The sequence below is a fragment of the Lepidochelys kempii genome, chromosome 8 (genome assembly GCF_965140265.1).
Source record: "Lepidochelys kempii isolate rLepKem1 chromosome 8, rLepKem1.hap2, whole genome shotgun sequence".
Lineage (NCBI taxonomy): Eukaryota > Metazoa > Chordata > Testudines > Cheloniidae > Lepidochelys > Lepidochelys kempii.
This window is the reverse complement of record NC_133263.1, coordinates 106,074,375-106,091,415: the sequence shown is the minus strand read 5'-3', so window position 1 is coordinate 106,091,415 and position 17,041 is coordinate 106,074,375. Positions and strand designations below refer to the sequence as shown.

The 17,041-nt window shown below is 44.8% G+C and overlaps 1 protein-coding gene across 1 annotated transcript in view; it reads left to right on the top strand.

Moving 5' to 3' along the window:
* The first annotated feature begins 3,500 nt into the window (after positions 1-3,500).
* The window catches only part of RNF220 (ring finger protein 220), a 330,305-nt gene continuing 316,764 nt past the window's right edge, over positions 3,501-17,041 (top strand). The window contains exons 1-2 of the mRNA XM_073357946.1: positions 3,501-3,639; positions 10,096-10,835. Of these exons, the coding sequence (XP_073214047.1) occupies positions 10,211-10,835 (625 nt within the window). The 5' untranslated portion in view covers positions 3,501-3,639; positions 10,096-10,210. The remainder of the gene's footprint in view (positions 3,640-10,095; positions 10,836-17,041) is intronic.

Below are 17,041 nucleotides of genomic sequence, written 5' to 3'. Positions count from 1 at the left end.
ATTGTTCTCAAACAGAATATTTTTAAAGGTTTCTGGAAGAGATCTGTTCATTTTTAACTTGATTTCCTTTGTGTGTGTCAAAACTCTAATGTTTTTTTAAAATATGGCTAATATATATGAGTTTAGAGGAATATTTATCTAAGGAGCCAATTGTTCAATGATCTCAGCATGGGGCTTATTGCGAGATCAGTGCCTTATATATCGTACTATGGTATTTGTGTGTGTTTGCATATGCAGCTTTTTTGGCAGCTACTTGGGTTTGCAAAAAAAGATGTTAGAAGTGAGCAATATGAAAAGCGCTACTTTTATGTTAAAAAATCCTACATTGTTCTAAATCTATATTTCAGTCTGAGAAATTCAACTATAATCAGGGGTAATTGGTGCCTTTTAGAGATAGCTAGATCCAGTGTATTGAGAACTCACAGGTGAGGTATGAGGACAAAAGATCTTCAGCTGGAATGGTTAAAGACCAATTTTTACATAATAGTAGAACAATATCCCAGGGCTTTGGAGGTACCAGTCCTTCCTCTTCAGTAATTAGATAGTCCAGAATTACAATGTTTAATTACTTGCAAAGATCTTTTGTCTTTATTATACCAACCAGTGGCCTTGATCCTGCAAACATTTAATCAAGTATGTACTTTTACTCACATAGGACTACTCACGTGTGTAAAGTTGCCCCCATGTACCTAAACACATGAAAGACTGGGGTGAGAGTCTGAAAAATTCTCTCACTGCCCTCTGTGTTTGGAAAGTGATTTCATATGTCTGTTTACACACTACTTTACATGATACTGTATGTATCATTTGATATGCTCAGCAAGTAGGAAACCAATATCCTTAAATTCAGTTATTTCCCTCAAAGTTTGAGACACCAAAACTTTGACACATTTCTTTGAGATCGAGTATTTGACTCTTTCACAAGCAAACAGAACGGTGACTGTCAGCTGTCAATATCCCAGGCTGCCCCCTTGCTAACGACTCAGTCCTTACACCTGGACTAATTTTCTTTTAAGTGGCCTCTGAATTTGGGGATCTAATTTTTTGGCTGTCCAACTTGAGAAACCTAGGTTCTGATTTTCTGAAAGGTCAGTCGCCCATGCTCCCACTAAGTGAATGGGTGTTGCGTGCTCTCTGGACCCAGGTGTCTGAAGTTGGGCACCCTTAGGGGTGCGGCACCCAAAAATCAGTGGCCACTTCTGAAAATCTGGCTGCTGTTGACTTCAATGGGAGCTTTGCCACAGCATGCGGCATTAACTCACTCACTTAGGAAGCTGCCAGTCAGGTTCCACAAGGAATCCTGGCAAGAAAATATTGAATAAGAGAGGAGGGAATTCTGTGAACTGTGGTACAAATTAAAATTCTCTGTGACCCAAGCATCCGCTCTTAGATCTCAATGAGATAAGTGCCTTAGAAGTACCTGAAAAACAGAGGAGCAGAAAGTTACCCAGAATCACACAGGGAATGTGTAGCAGCGCCAGGAATAATCCCTGACTTCCAGCCTGGTGTCCTGTGGATGGACCACGATGTCATGGAAAAGGCATTTTGCTGTCTGTCCATGGAGCATTCTTACTCTGGTGTACACACACTACATACTATAACAAACTGTGTAGTGAGCATCTCCAAACAGTGTCATACACATTTCCTTGAGTACCACCATCTGTATTGCTCCACCATGACATGGCCGACAGGGAGTGGAGCAAGCACTTGAAGCATCTTTAGACACAGGCGTTTGCTGATTTCAGAGGCTTGGAATGTCAAGGTTATTTTTATTTTGAGATATTAAGTGTAAAAAGGAGGAAGGCTTTGTTTGGCTACTTTTATCCTGTTAAGGTTTAGTCATGCATTGGGCATGCAACCATGCTGGCTACCTAAGAAAACATTGGTCTGCCTGAGGTGATATAAAAAGGGTGGATAGATTTCAATCCACAAGAGAAGCAAACCTTTATGTTCTGCAAAGTGTGAGGTAGGGTCTGAACCTGCATTTCTTAACCACCCAAAACTCCCATTGGCTTTGGGCTCGTATGTAATTTTGGGAGAGTCAGACAAAACTGGAGTTCTAGATAACTTTAGTAATGAGTCCCACCTTAAACAAAAGCTGTTGCTATTCTTCATGAAAGAGTGAGGAGGCCAGGAATACACACCCGCACAGGCTCACACGCTGCATACACGCACACACAGAGACAACAACCCAGGTTGTTACAGTAAGAAGCTGACCTCCTTCCCCTCTTTATAACAAATGTATCCCCATTATACTTCACAGTGTCCATGCACAATCAGAGAAGAGGGAGCCAAAAAACCGGTCTCTATATTATTTATTTTTAAAAAGGAAAGAACTGACATTTTTTAATGTTAAAAAATGATTCCCTCCATCACTGAATGAATGTCTCTGACATCAGTTCCTGATTTAGGTGACAGGTTTCAGAGTAGCAGCTGTGTTAGTCTGTCTTTGCAAAAAGAAAAGGAGGATTTGTGGCACCTTAGAGACTAACCAATTTATCTGAGCATGAGCTTTAGGTGCTCATTTAGGTGAATTAAATAATTCCTTTGTGTACAGGGACGAGTGCGCTAGTGTGGGTAGACGAATCATGTTCCTCACTGCTACACTTAAAATACCAGTGTTGTGTGTGTGCATACGAAACAGTCTGAGAGTCACAAGACGTGCATTTTCTTTTTGGCTCCGCCACTGATTTCTCGTATGAGTCTCGGCAAGTCACTTATGGTCTCTCTGCCTGTCTTTCCCCACTTGAATCATGTTTTTAACACTCCCCTGCCTCCCACTGGTGGTGCAAGGTTAAATTAGTTAATGTTCTGACGTGGTCAGGTGGCACCGCGTTGAGTGCCATAGAAATGTGTGTAAACAAAAAAAAAACAAAAAAAGAGCGTGTCTCTTCTCATACCCGAGAAGAGAATGAATGATAGCATGGCCTGTGGTGCGTGGGTTTTGTTATTATGAGTTTTGAATGGCTGCAAAGTTGTTCTGGGCACAGGTTGCTGGTGGGACTGGCCCATAATTTGTATGGTGCGCTGGGAAGCTTCAGGGTAAAAGGTGTTCTGTAAATATAGGGTATAATTTTATCATACAGGATAGGGTAGGATTAGCTATGCTGCATGTAAGGGCCAAGGGGCGGCTGCAGGGAGTGAGGGAAATTTGGGGGACATAGACCAGTCCTATTAATTCTTCTCTTTCACAAGAACTAAATAAACTCCCAAGGGAAATAATAAAACATTGAAAACTGTATGCAAAAAATCTGACTGCCAGCCACAAACCCTTAGCCAGAAGCCAAACCTTTGCCACTGTCAGTGGGCAAGATGGGCCGGGCCTGGGCTGGCCAGCTCTGTGCCCCAGTGGTGGACTCCATTTCCCATACTCCCTTAGTGGCCTAATGTATTCCGTGCTCAGCCCGGCTCGGTGTGTGTGTGTTGCTCCAGTCCCTCTGAGAGTGGAAGTTCATTCACTGATTAGAGCCAGCGCTGAGAGGCAGCGTTGCTCCTTCTCTCACACCAATTGAGTCTCTTGATCTGTTCCATGCAATCCAAGACAGCCTGCAAACCCGCCCAGGACTTCCCATGCACCGCGCTCTGCTCCTGCTTTCCCGAGCCTGACAAAGTGGAGCCATCTCCAGAGGAATTTCCACTGTGAGTACTGGAGATCACAAAGGTGTGTGCGCGCGTTTGTGTGTGCGGGGGCCGGGCGGGGGGAGCTTGTGCGGGGCAGGAGCCGGGGCTAACTTTGGAGGAGAGGCTCCCCCACGCCTCTCTCCCTGGGCTGCGGGGACCCTGAGCCGAGTCACGGAGGCCGGTGCCCTTTGGTTTCCCTGCAAATCCGGACTCTCTGCGGAGTCAAACTTTGCGTGGCAAGTTTTATTTTCCCATGCAAGGATTGCCGCGAGCTCCTGAATCCCCCCACCACAGGCAGCTGGCCATGGGGGCCGGGATGGGATGGGGGGGGTGTCGAGTGGCGGGGGAGGCAAGGGGGGGATCATAATGATAGTGGGTTCAAGTCCGATCAAAGGAGAGGATCCAGCCCCGCCGCCGCCGCCTCCTTCTGCAACCCGAGAGGGGCCGCGTCTCTGGGACCGTCCCCCTGATTATTCTGCGGGGGTGCTGGCGATGGGGGGCGGGGGGTGAGGACCAGTGGGCACAAGGGGGAATCAGGTGCCGGGGCAGAAGGTTTCCAAATGCAGCCGGAAATGGTGCGGATCAGATTTAATTCAAAGCCGGTTATTTTAAACCGTATTTTATTGACTTTTTATTTTTGCAACCAGGGGAGTTACTGCCTGGCTTTCCCTCGCCGTCCGCGGGCTCTCGGGCTGCCTTTGCTCCGGGCAGCCCCCGCTTCATTTCCCAGGGGCTGCAGAACCGAACCGAACCAAAAACTTTCTGAGAGGAAACAAACAAATCTTCTCTCCACGCCCCTCCCCCCACCCCGCATCGTTTTTGTCTTTTTTTAAAAAAACCTCAGACTTATTTCTGTGGGGTTATCGCAGCGCCTGCAGCCCCGCCGGCTCGGCGAGCACGCCGGGCACCCGGAGTAGCTTGAAGCCAAAGCGTTTCCCTTTTGGCAGTCGCGCAGTGCCCGTGTGAACTTCGATTTTAATCCGGAGCGGAAAATACACATCCCGCCATGGAGGATTGAATTTGGTTTTTTTTAAAACGTGCTTTGCAAATTACCACTTGTCGTGATTTTGGGGTACGGTGGAAGTTTGTACAACTCCCTCCCCCCCCCTCCCAGCCACTCCTCCCCCGAAAGACTCGCCCCCAAACCGCTCTCAGCTGGGAATCAAATTGACGAATCTCGGCGGGGCCCCAACTACTTGTTCTTGCTTTATTCTTGAAAACAAAATAAAAGGGCCGGAGTCCGTGTAAATAGTCAGCGGAACAGGCTCAAACCGCTCCGCGTGTGACATGCACGGTGGAAAACCATTTGGCCGGAGAAGGCGAAATGCAGTGAGCGTGTTTTCACTGATGTCCTAGAGAAAACTTCCTGCATCACCCGCCACTGCTAGCAAAAGCTTACAGGGGCTGAATCCTTTCTAGAAAACTTCCTCTCTCCCCTCTCCCCGCAAAAAAAAAAAAAAAAAAAAAAAAAAAAAAAAGAAAGCGGGGAAGTCTGTAACTAGGTTGGAAGCGTGGAAACTAATTCTTCACCTTGAGCTCTAAATACATAAAAACCATCTGTTTTGCCACAATGAAATCATTAGGAACTGTCTGCTCAGAGAGTGGCGTTGAATGCTTCTCCGTCCACACAGGAAACGTGTATGGCCGGGGATTGTTGCAATACATTCAAACCACTCTAATCATCCTCCCATTTGATGAGCTTTGTTTCTGACCATTTCATGGACTGTAGGAATTGGGATGGAAAGCCCCCCCCCCACCACCACCACCATGAAAAGAGGAAATAATTCCGAAGACGACAAGAAAAACCAGTCTCCGTGTCTCTGCTCTTCCCCGAGCTCTCTTTTCCCGACTTTACAACATTATTTTGTGCACGATCTGGTTTGTGGCATTTAATGCGAGTGTTGCAAAGGCAGGTCGAGGCAGAGAAAGGGGAGAAGAGAGCGAATTTCCCCACATTAATGTCCCTGTTCTCTTCTGGGGGGACGTTTCGTTTCTGACCAAACGAAATTAGCAGGATTCTCCCTGAAAACCCTCGCCCCAGACTTGGGAAGGCGGGGGAAGGAAAACACCTGTTTAATTTGCAGCGGGAGACAGTCCAGTGGCTTTTTCTTTGGTGTTGTTTCTAATTTAAACCTTGACGCACCCCCTTGGAGGGTTTTTTTGGGGGGGGGGAGTTTGCGGGGGATGAACATGTAAACTGTGAAGCAAATCGTCAAAGTCACAGCGATGAGGGAAGCCCACGCCGACTGTGCACATCTCCAGACTCCGCAATGAGCGGCTCCTGCGGGAAAGAGCCCCCAGACCCGCACAAACCCGCGCTGTGCTTCGGGGGGATCTGTCCGGCTGCAGTTTCGGAGCCGGGGGAGGACGGGTCCCTGACAATCGCAGGTCGGGAACCCCCCCCCCCGGTGCATTTCTGTCGTGCTCAAGCCCCCGAGGGGAGTCTCCCCCGCACTGTCCCCCCCGGCCAGCCCCAGCGCCCTTGCGATTCCTCCCTCGGCTTTTCAATTTAATTGGGAACAATTGCTGGGGGGTGGGGAGCGGGGGGGAAAGGCCTTTCTTCTTCCCCCCGCTGCTGGTTTGGCTCGCTTGCCGCCCGCGGATCGTGTTGGCAGCGGGGCCAGATTTCTGCAAGAAGTTTTGTAGCAAAACCAAATCCGGGACGGGCTCTTCCCCAGCGAGGAGAAGCGGGGCGACCCCGTTCCTGCGGGGAGGCCGCCGCTCGGAGCCCGGGGGCGGTGTCTGGCCCCGCACGCCTCCGCCTTGCACCGAGGCGTTTCCACGGCCCGCCGAGTCTGCCTGCCCGACCCGGGCCGGCCTGGCCCTTAGGGGTTGTTCTAAACCGGGTTTCGCGGCAGCTGCTCCTCGGGTGCCGGCCCCTGGCATCTCCTGCGCCCCTTAAAAAATGAGCTCTTTTCCCTTTGCGGCTTAGCCCGCCGGTGAGCTCTCCTCTGGGTTCCTTGTCTAGCTTGCGATTGTTTTATTCTTTGATGAGGAAATCCAGTTTAGTTCAAATTCCCAATCCATTGGAGCACTTAATTATTGTTATTTTGTTTTATAATCTTTGGCTTTTCGGCACAGGACATATTTATAAATTCCTACTTGACATTTATGGGGCGGGGGGGGGAGAACTTTAATGTAAATGTATGGTATGATTTTTTAAAAAAAAAAATCTGTCCTGATTTCCTCTCTGTTTTTGCTAATGCTTCGAAGCTTCTTAAATAGTGTGCCAATTAATTGTTTTAAGACATTTGTTCCTGGAAGGAGAAAAATGTTAATTTGTCCCTTTATTTTAATTTCTGGTGTTTGGACATGGTTGAGAGACCATAAAAATGCAACCTGTTGTAATAAACAAAGTAGTGTGTTTTATTTATTTTAATTGGTAGCAGAGAAGTGATTCGTTGATTGAAACTCTTAATGCTTTAAGATATGCACGGTTTTTTGTTCTTTCCTTCCAGGCTGATTAGCAAAGAGGTTTTTATGCTGGTATCAGTGGTCAGCCCTATTTTCTCCACTCACACAATATTTGTGATGCCTGCTAAATCCAACCTGTCATAGATAGACTGATTTTTGTCTGTCTTTCTCTTTACCTAATTCAAACCAGTGTTACAATCTTTTATAAACAGAGGAATCAAACTTGAGCTAGAGATTACTGATAAGAAGTTGTTCCTTGGTGAGATATTTTTTAATGGATCGAACTTAAGGCTGTTGATTCAATTTGTCTTGGTTTTGGCATATTTAACCTTGCAATTAGTATGCTGGCAATTTGTATACACCTTAAATAAGATGTCTTTAAAAAATTCTCTGTATATCAGAGCAGTCATTTAAAAAAATTAAAAATCACAATATTTTTTGGTTTGTCCGTCTTACTTCGATGCCTGGTAGACAGTTTATGTAGCTTCATAGATTGATCTCTACCCCCTACTCCCTCCACTCCTTGTTTAGTTAATTCAACAAAGACTTTTTGCAATCTGTTTGGAGTTTGTCTGATGCCGTGGAAAAGTAGCTGCTGATTTATTTGGTTGCTTTTCGATTTCTGTCTCCAGCCCGTCTTTTTTCCTCCTTTCAGTGGGGATGTCAGCTGTTATTACTTCCTATTGATCCCTTTGCAAAGTGAGAAGTGAACTAAAATTAATGTCAATTCCACTGCTCAGATCAATAGCTGGAGTTATTTTAATCTGGATTTGCACGGGGTGCTAAATTAAAGAAAATCAGCATAGAGGCAGAAAAGTAACAGTTACTTACTTTGCCTTGTGCCCACTACCTTACAGTCGCCCCGATGGTCCATCAAGCTGATTATCCAGCAATCCATATTTTTTTAATTAAGAAGGTCAGTTCGTTTTCTTATTTTGGGTTCTGTATTTAAACCCATGACATTTTGACATCGGGAGTGTATTAACTATAGATTTTCATAATGACTGGTCCGCCGCAGTTTCATCTGTACATGTTGCTCATGGGGGTGGGGGGGGGGGGGAGAGACTGCGAGAGAGAGCGAAAAAGGAAGTGGGAGTTTAAAAAAAAATTAAATTTGGCTGGGTGAGATATTGTAATGTGTTGATTTATTCCCGGCATAATGAAGTTTGCAAACGAATAAGGCGGCCGGAGTGATTCACAATATCCTACAAGAGTGTCAAGTGTTGCGGCCAGAATACTAATTTATTAAATACGTTTAATGTCGTGAGGTGATGGAACAAGTAAAAATAGAAAAAGAGGCAAAGAGGCAGCAATGGTGCTGGATTGTTTTTTGTTTTTTTTAAAACCGTATTTTCCAATGATCTCTTAGCCCCACTGACATATTAATGATAGTTCATTTCTGTGTGAGGGCTTATTTATTTGTATGTGCGTGTTAATTTTTTTTTATAGCAGCCTGAAAAACCCCCCAATAACCCAAAATTCACTTGTGGATGCAGTTTTGTGCCTTTGTTTTGTGTGTGTGTGTTGATCAGCTTTCCTGAAAGCAGCAAAACAAGCGTGTCCAGGCTTTCTGTGCTTTTACATGCTGCCCTTGGCATCTCTCTCTCCCTCGCCGTGGCTAGAACTTGACAGGAAAGTTATTTAAAATTTGGAAGAGAGCAAACCTGTTAATGTGAGATACATAATCTGGTAATTTAGCAATGATGTCTATAAGGAAGAGTGCCAAATGAGGAAGCCGAGAGATGATGTCCACTCATCTTTACAATTAATAACAGTCACTGAAGCGTTTGGGTACAGGATGGGAGAAAGGAAATGTTATAATTGGACTACATTAAAGCCATAGACTGGATTTCATACAGTTTGTTAACCTAGGCTCCTTCATTCATGGAATACAAAAGGCACTCCATTAGGAAGAGACTCTTTCAGTAAGTTTTATTTGAGATGTTTGACCCTCTGGATTTAAGAGAGACAATTTGTAACAGCTTTTTATTATTATATGATTTTCTTAGCCCTTTGAGCTCTGGCAGGCTAGTATGTTGTTTCAAAGTTACAGTTCTTGTATTTTAAGAAGGGTCTTGGGGCCTGAATGGTAGGCAGCGGAACCTTAAAAGAAAAGGCACTAGGTTGATCGGGAAAGAAAATACCAAACCAAACCATTAAAACAGAAAACTCAGAGAGACACAGAAGGAAGGATTTTTCTGCCTCTCGCTCTGAGGGGGTTTGTGGCTGGGCGAATGGATCTGGCCGAGCTAGGAGGCTCAGCAAAATGCAAGCCAGAAATTTTGTTAACATTTTCCTCTAAATGTTAATGGCACATACAGAGCAGTTTACAAATCTACTTAAGAGCTAGTGCATTAGGAACTAAAATTACTGATGCGTACTCCGCTGTCCCCGACCCGAAAGGCAGACATTTGCAGAGATCACATGGCAGAGGCACCCATTATGATTTTAAATATTGTCAGAGACGCCAGGCATTTTATTGATGAAGTCTCCGCTCCTTTTAAAAAAAAAAGAAAGAGTGTGCATGCTCTGTGTGTGTGTGTGTGTGTGTGTGTTATATGATTATGTAAAATGTATACCTGCATATGTGTATGTACCTACACATACATAATGTGTGAGAAAAATAGACATGTTACACACATTCCTTGTGCATCATAGGCAGTTTAAACAACTGTATAAATGTTTATTTCTGTTCATGTAATTATGTACAATAGCTATGGTATGTTTTACATATCTTAAATTGTGATGATCCGTTGTGGGGAATGTCTCTTAATTTTAGACCACGCCTAGATTATTGACATGTGGGGATATTTATATTACAAATAGATCCTTTATACTAATGTCTTTGGTAGGATTTTTCCCTCTGTCATGTGGAGTGGGCCAAAGTTGGTTCCACCCGTGTGTGAAGCTGTCTGTTGATTTTTGTGAATGAGAACATTGGTGCGTGGCTGGGCCGTTGGTTGTAATGCATGTGGCCTTCCCACTGCATGTAATGTACAGAAGTAGCCAGTGCAAAAGCCTCACCACTTGTGTTCTCTCTTCCCTTCTGTTTCTCTGCAGCTTCAGGACGGCGATGATGCCTCAGTGATCTCCCTGCTCCAAAACCAGGCCTCGCTTGACTTTCCTTCCAGGAAAGATTGTTCCCCTTGTGATCCTGTTGAGGAAAGAGTCTCCGATGGACTTACACCGGGCAGCCTTCAAGATGGAAAACTCATCCTATCTTCCCAACCCGCTGGCATCTCCGGCCCTGATGGTTCTCGCCTCCACTGCTGAAGCCAGTCGGGACGCTTCCATCCCCTGTCAGCAGCCAAGACCTTTTGGAGTCCCGGTATCAGTGGATAAGGACGTGCACATCCCCTTTACCAATGGCTCGTATACTTTTGCCTCCATGTATCACCGGCAAGGTGGGGTGCCAGGGGCATTCGCGAACCGTGACTTCCCCCCATCCTTGCTACACCTCCACCCCCAGTTTGCACCCCCCAACTTGGACTGCACACCAATAAGTATGTTGAACCACAGCGGCGTTGGGGCTTTCCGCCCCTTTGCCTCCACTGAAGACAGGGAGAGCTACCAGTCGGCCTTTACGCCGGCCAAACGCCTGAAAAACTGCCATGACACAGACTCGCCCCACCTGCGCTTCTCGGATGCCGATGGCAAGGAGTATGAGTTTGGAACCCAGCTCCCTTCCGGCTCCCCTGGCTCACTCAAAGTTGATGACACAGGGAAAAAGATCTTTGCGGTCTCTGGCCTCATGTCTGACCGGGAGACCTCGTCCAGTCCTGAAGACCGAAATGACAGATGTAAGTACCTCCGTTACCCCTCTCGGCTTTACTTCGCGGTGCCTTGTTGAGATGCTCAACAGGTGTGTCGTTCTGTCGTGCTGCGGTTCCTGCTGAAGGAATGGGCGCAATGTCCTTTCCTTCGTCTTGAGTTACATGATAACATGGTGCCTTGTTTTTCTTAAATGGACATTGATGGATTTCACGGTAAGGTGTATTGGAAGGAAACCCATTTTCAAATGCACCTTGGGAGAGACGCCGTTTTCTCTGCTTGAAACTGGGGCAGCTAAGCACAGAAAGATGTCTATGCCTCAAAGCAGGGAGATATCCTCTGTGTGTGTGTGTGAGAAAGCAGGGAGATATCCTCTGTGTGTGTGTCTGTGTGTGTGTGAGAAAGCAGGGAGATATCCTGTGTGTGTCTGTGTGTGTGTGAGAAAGCAGGGAGATATCCTGTGTGTGTCTGTGTGTCTGTGTGTGTGTGAAAGCAGGGAGATATCCTGTGTGTGTGTGTGTGTCTGTGTGTCTGTGTGTGTGTGTGAAAGCAGGGAGATATCCTGTGTGTGTGTGTGTGTGTGTGTGTGAAAGCAGGGAGATATCCTCTGTGTGTGTTTGTGTGTGTGAAAGCAGGGAGATATCCTGTGTGTGTGTCTGTGTGTCTGTGTGTGTGTGTGAAAGCAGGGAGATATCCTGTGTGTGTGTCTGTGTGTCTGTGTGTCTGTGTGTGTGAGAAAGCAGGGAGATATCCTGTGTGTGTCTGTGTGTCTGTGTGTCTGTGTGTCTGTGTGTCTGTGTGTGTGTGAAAGCAGGGAGATATCCTGTGTGTGTGTGTGTGTCTGTGTGTGTGTGTGAAAGCAGGGAGATATGCTGTGTGTGTGTGTGTGTGTGTGTGTGTGTGAAAGCAGGGAGATATCCTCTGTGTGTGTTTGTGTGTGTGAAAGCAGGGAGATATCCTGTGTGTGTGTCTGTGTGTGTTTGTGTGTGTGAAAGCAGGGAGATATCCTGTGTGTGTGTGTCTGTGTGTGTGTGTGTGTGTGTGTGAAAGCAGGGAGATATCCTCTGTGTGTGTGTGTGTATACACAGAAGGGTGCATTTGTAAGTATACAACTAGAACTTTTTTCAGGGAGTTTATCAGTTAAAACTGCACCCACTGCTCCCTTTGATATTTTTCCTCTGACCTGTTCCTCACATGCTCAGTTCTTACACCTAGGATATCAGCCTTCATGCTTTGCTCCTCAGAACAGGACAAAGTTCCCTTTTGCGGTATTTCACGTAATAGTATTTTGGGCACTCAAGCTCTTTTCTAGAGACATAAAGTTGATTACGCTCTTATGGCTCGATAAGTGACCCCCAAAATAGGCTGTGTACTTTCTCTGGAGCCCCCCTTTGCATGACCACTGAAAGGCTATCTGTCCCTTCATGGATCAGCAATTGAACTGAAGCAAACCTGTCTAAAGTATGCTACCGTAACAACTCCCTGTTCCTCAGTCACCTTTTCCCTTGCAGTATCTCTGCTGGAGGAGGGCAGACCCCAGTCTCCTCCTTTCGTGAAAAGCTGAACCATGCACCGTGGGAACACCATTCTGGGGAGCTGTCTCGGGAGAAAAGGGCCTGCAATCCCCTACTTCAGAGCAATAAGATGTGGCAACATTTAGCTGGAGTGATCTCCTTTAAACACAGACGCTTAGTTCAGGTGCCAAAGTGGTTTTGTTTTCACGTGGGCCCCTTTGTACATTCTTATGGATTTTCTTTTTAAAAAATTATTATTATTTTGCAAAGAAAACTGCAGCCCGGCTCCCCCGCTCCCCTTCAGATACTATTTTTCTTCTCCCCTTTATGATGCCGAGGAGAGTAATAGAGACGTTGCGGCTCTCTCTCCCTGTCGGCACTGCTTCCTCAGGCTGTCTCCTTGAATTAGGCGCTGTGTTAACTTACCAGCACTAAAAGGTATCTGCCTAAACCCAGCGTACTTTTTCAATAAAAGTCATCATTAAATCAACCTGCCTTGTAAATCCATCGCTCTTTGGTTTTGAAATATGCTGCCAGTGTGTCTTTTATGTCAGCGTTTGCAAGTGTGGGACGATATCCACTAAAGACAGAAGCCTTGTGCTTCTCACAGCACAAATGTTGTCTCTGTTTCCCCCCACCTCCCTCCTATGTTACTTTCTGTGCAGTAGAACTGCTTTCCTTGTTCCGTGTCTCCTCATCGGTGTTGTTAATATGTAGGCACAGCTGTTGTAGGTAGAAGCATGTAGGTGCGGGTAGAGCTTTCATTTTGGGCGAGGGAAGGAAGGTGGGATCACAATGTCTACAGATATCCTGTGTTGATGGTTTATGGATCTCTCCCCCTTATCAATATAACCTGGATGTGGAAATGAAGCTTGCTCAAATGAATACTTTGGGAGATAACAGCGGAAGAGCAGGTCTGCTAGCAAAATGAATTTAAAGCACATCAGTTGCTGAGTGTCTTGCTAGCAAAATCCTGTCAGATAGCTGATTTAAAGGAGTAAATCTGTTAAATGAATTAGACCACTGGTAGCACAGCAGTGGACAGAACAGCAGACACAGGCACATGCTCCAGTGTGGAAGGGATAAATCTTGTCTTCACCAAGATTGTGTGCTCTATGTGGGTGCTGCACTCCTGAAAAATAAATAAGTACTTCACAGAGGAGTAAGGCTGCTAACGGAATGTACGCCAGTGTGTCGGCTTCCCCACGCCCACTGGGAATGATTAGACAGGGAGATTATAACGAGAGAGGCAGAATAACAACTTCGCAAGGTGCTTCAAAAACTTGTGAACATGTGAAAAGTCCCCCCCCCCTTTCCTTAAAAGAGAAATAGAAATTGGTTAAAGTGATTAGCCTTTGCACTAGAGCAAAATGAATGCAGGCATTGCAACCAGCCGGACACAGTGCTGACTAAAATATTAGAGACAAACTGGTTTTATTTTTGTTTCTAATGCCTGGATTAATTTAACTCTTCTGGCTTTTAAAATTTGTTTTAATATCATCCCAGGTTTTAGACACCATTGCTAGCATAACCATCTATAACATTGCCTGCATACACTTTAGATGCATATTAGCACAACATCCGTTCGTGTTTCATTAATCTTAAAGTTATAAAATAAGTACCAGGACAATTTAAAGTAAATTTGACCTTCCCTCCTTCCCATCGTATTTAGCTGTTGCACCAAAGAGCATGTTTTCTATGTATGTCAGAATCTTAAATATGTTAACACAGTGGGTTTATTTACTGGGGGGATGGGATTTTAAAAATGTGTCTTAATTATCTTTATATGGCAGTTTTTAGAAAGGAAAAACTTGAGGGCTGACACGGCTGACTGGTTGCATCATGGAACCTGTCATGTTCTGAGACATGCATACATATTTGCAGGTTTCTTTATGCTTGTATGTAAAAATATACTTAAGGGTCTTTAAATTTCTCATCATGGACCCTCAGGAAGTTTCTTGGGGACCTTGTGTGAACAATATACATAACCCTTTGGGAAAGAAGGATCGTAGTGTAGGGTCCATTGCAGGGAAATAGTTCTGTGGACAAGCTTCTAGGCAAAAGTGTACAGACGGGCGTAGTGAAACTCCATCAGATCAGCAAAGTCTTTATGTATTCAATAGAGGCTCTTCAGAATTGTGGGATTCAATTGTTTATTTGTATTTTTCAAAATCCTGAAAGGGATTAGACCATGCGATGGGTGAATGACTTCACTGCATTACACACGTCCCTTGTACCATCACAAACAAACATTTTCAAATGGGTTTTAAATATTTTTATACTGTTGTAACATTAGAGATGATTTTCTGAGAAATTTTCTTTTTTTCTTTTTTCAAAAAAGGAACCCAAAAAATATATAACAGTATGTCAAGCCGTAAATGTATAGTAGCACAGATGGAACCCACTCTATGCAGAGCTAGATCCATATGCAGCTAGAGATTCTCTGTGTGTGTGTGTGTGTATATATACACGCGTACTCTTGCGACTACATTCTCATTCTAATTACATCACTATGATCAGGATCTGACCCCTTGATGTATGTATGTGGGCTAGGAGAGATCACATATTTCTCAGAAAGAACCACCGTTTTATTTTTAAGTCAGGATGTTGCTTTCAAATTCTGTGTGTATGTTGGAGCCCCAAGTCAGACTGCTAATGAATTATGGAGGCATGGATGGAGCGTGTTCGTGTTAATGGTCATTTTGTAAATCTGTTAGAGTTTTTTTGTGTTTGGGCAAGTTGCCTGTGATGGTAGGATGCTGCTCTCGGGATGTCGAGAGAGGCCGTGCGTGCCATAGGAAGCGCGTATAAAAGACGTACTCAATCCAGGGAGGAGATGTAACTGTTTGTTGAGACACATGCTTTGGACAGGGCCGTTCTGTTTAGATGCTCACTGGGAAGATAATTATATTTATAGAACAGTTTAGGCGCTTCTTGTACAGTGTGTGTTACAGACACTGACAAACACATTTCATGGGGCTCTTTAAATAAATGTATCTTCATTAACGTAGGTTTCCAGCAGCAGTGGAAATAAATGCGCCGTTCCCCTGTGTGATAGACATCTATAACCCCTCTGTGGAAATGATCCCCAGTTTTATTCTGGGCTTTCTAATAAAAGGCCGTCATGATTGCTCCTCGCCATGACCACGGCATTACCCCCCTCCAGCAGAGCAAGCCGGCCGGCAGCATCCATGCTGGAGCCTGGCTGGCTTGGCAGAGATCTCTCCGCATGTTGCGGCGCAGAGCTTCCCGTTTAGTCTTCCCAGAAACGACGGTCTCCACCACACCTGGAGATGCTTCCAAACGCTCCACAGTCCGCATTTCAAGACTGCCACAGCGATCTTTTTTTGGTGATCGTCCACTTATTCTTTATCATATGTCTTCGTCGGTACGCTGCGGAGAAGCCTGGTCTAGTGTTCGAGCACATGAGTCAGGAGACCAGGGATCTTTTCTTCCTGCTCTGCCACTGATTTCTTTTTTGGCCTCAGTTTTGACATCTGTAACATGATAACACCTAACTGCCGAAGTTGTTCTAAGAAGTAATTAGTTAATTTGCCAGTACTTTGAGATCTTTGCTCCTCTCCTGCGACTTTCATCCAAAGTAGCGATGGTATTTATTCATATTATTTTTACTGTTACATTAAAATAAATACAAAAATAACTTTGATTATTGGTTTCAGAGGAACAGCCGTGTTAGTCTGTATTCGCAAAAAGAAAAGGAGTACTTGTGGCACCTTAGAGACTAACCAATTTATTTGAGCATGAGCTTTCGTGAGCTACAGCTCACTTCATCAGATGAAGTGAGCTGTAGCTCACGAAAGCTCATGCTCAAATAAATTGGTTAGTCTCTAAGGTGCCACAAGTACTCCTTTTCTTTTTGATTATTGGGACACTGTCAATTTGATCAAGGTCCCGTTTCTCCTCCCTGCGATTATAGCTATGCCTCAGTATGGAAGGGAGTTTCTCATTCCAATTTAGGGTTATTTTTTTGAAATCTCTGAAATGTAGTTAGTTCTAGCTTTTAAAACGAATGATTTAATATTTATAAAGTGCTGTGAAAATGTAAATCTCTGTTTAGGTGCTAAGCATTACTTCTATTATCAGAGTTTTCATTTCTGAATAATTGTTCAAAATGGAACAAAGATGGCCTTTAGAATAGGTCTCAAGCATAAACCCAGGAGTGCACAATATGATCTACCCTCTTAGGGCATGTGCCTGTCTGTGTTTGGGTTTACATAGTAGGACCTACACTGATTGGTAAGTTTTGTGTAGGAGTGTGTGGGTGGAGGGGGTGTCTCCTCTTTGAATTATTCTGTGGCACAGCAGTGGATTTGAGGGGGAATATTCACTGCTGAATGAGCAGAGCTGTTTCTACTCTAATCACCACTTTCCAGGTAGGTTAAAATAGGGGCCTAAAACAAAGTGAGGCTATGTTGTAAATAATCATCCATGACCAAGTGAGATCTAGTGCTTAATACAACTCATGAAATAATACAATAAAACAAGTGGAACAATTACATTTCCTCTGTGTGTGTGTGTGGGTCGATATAGAGAAGGCCACGTTTCTATCTCTGTTACACCAGTGAATTCAGTGGAGTTACTCTGGATTTTCCACTGGGTATGATGGAGGTCAGACCCTGGCCCTGCGTTAGCCGCGGGAGTATACAGCAATCGCCTTCTTTTTGTTTTTTTGGCAACAACCTTTCTGTGCCCTCGGCAAA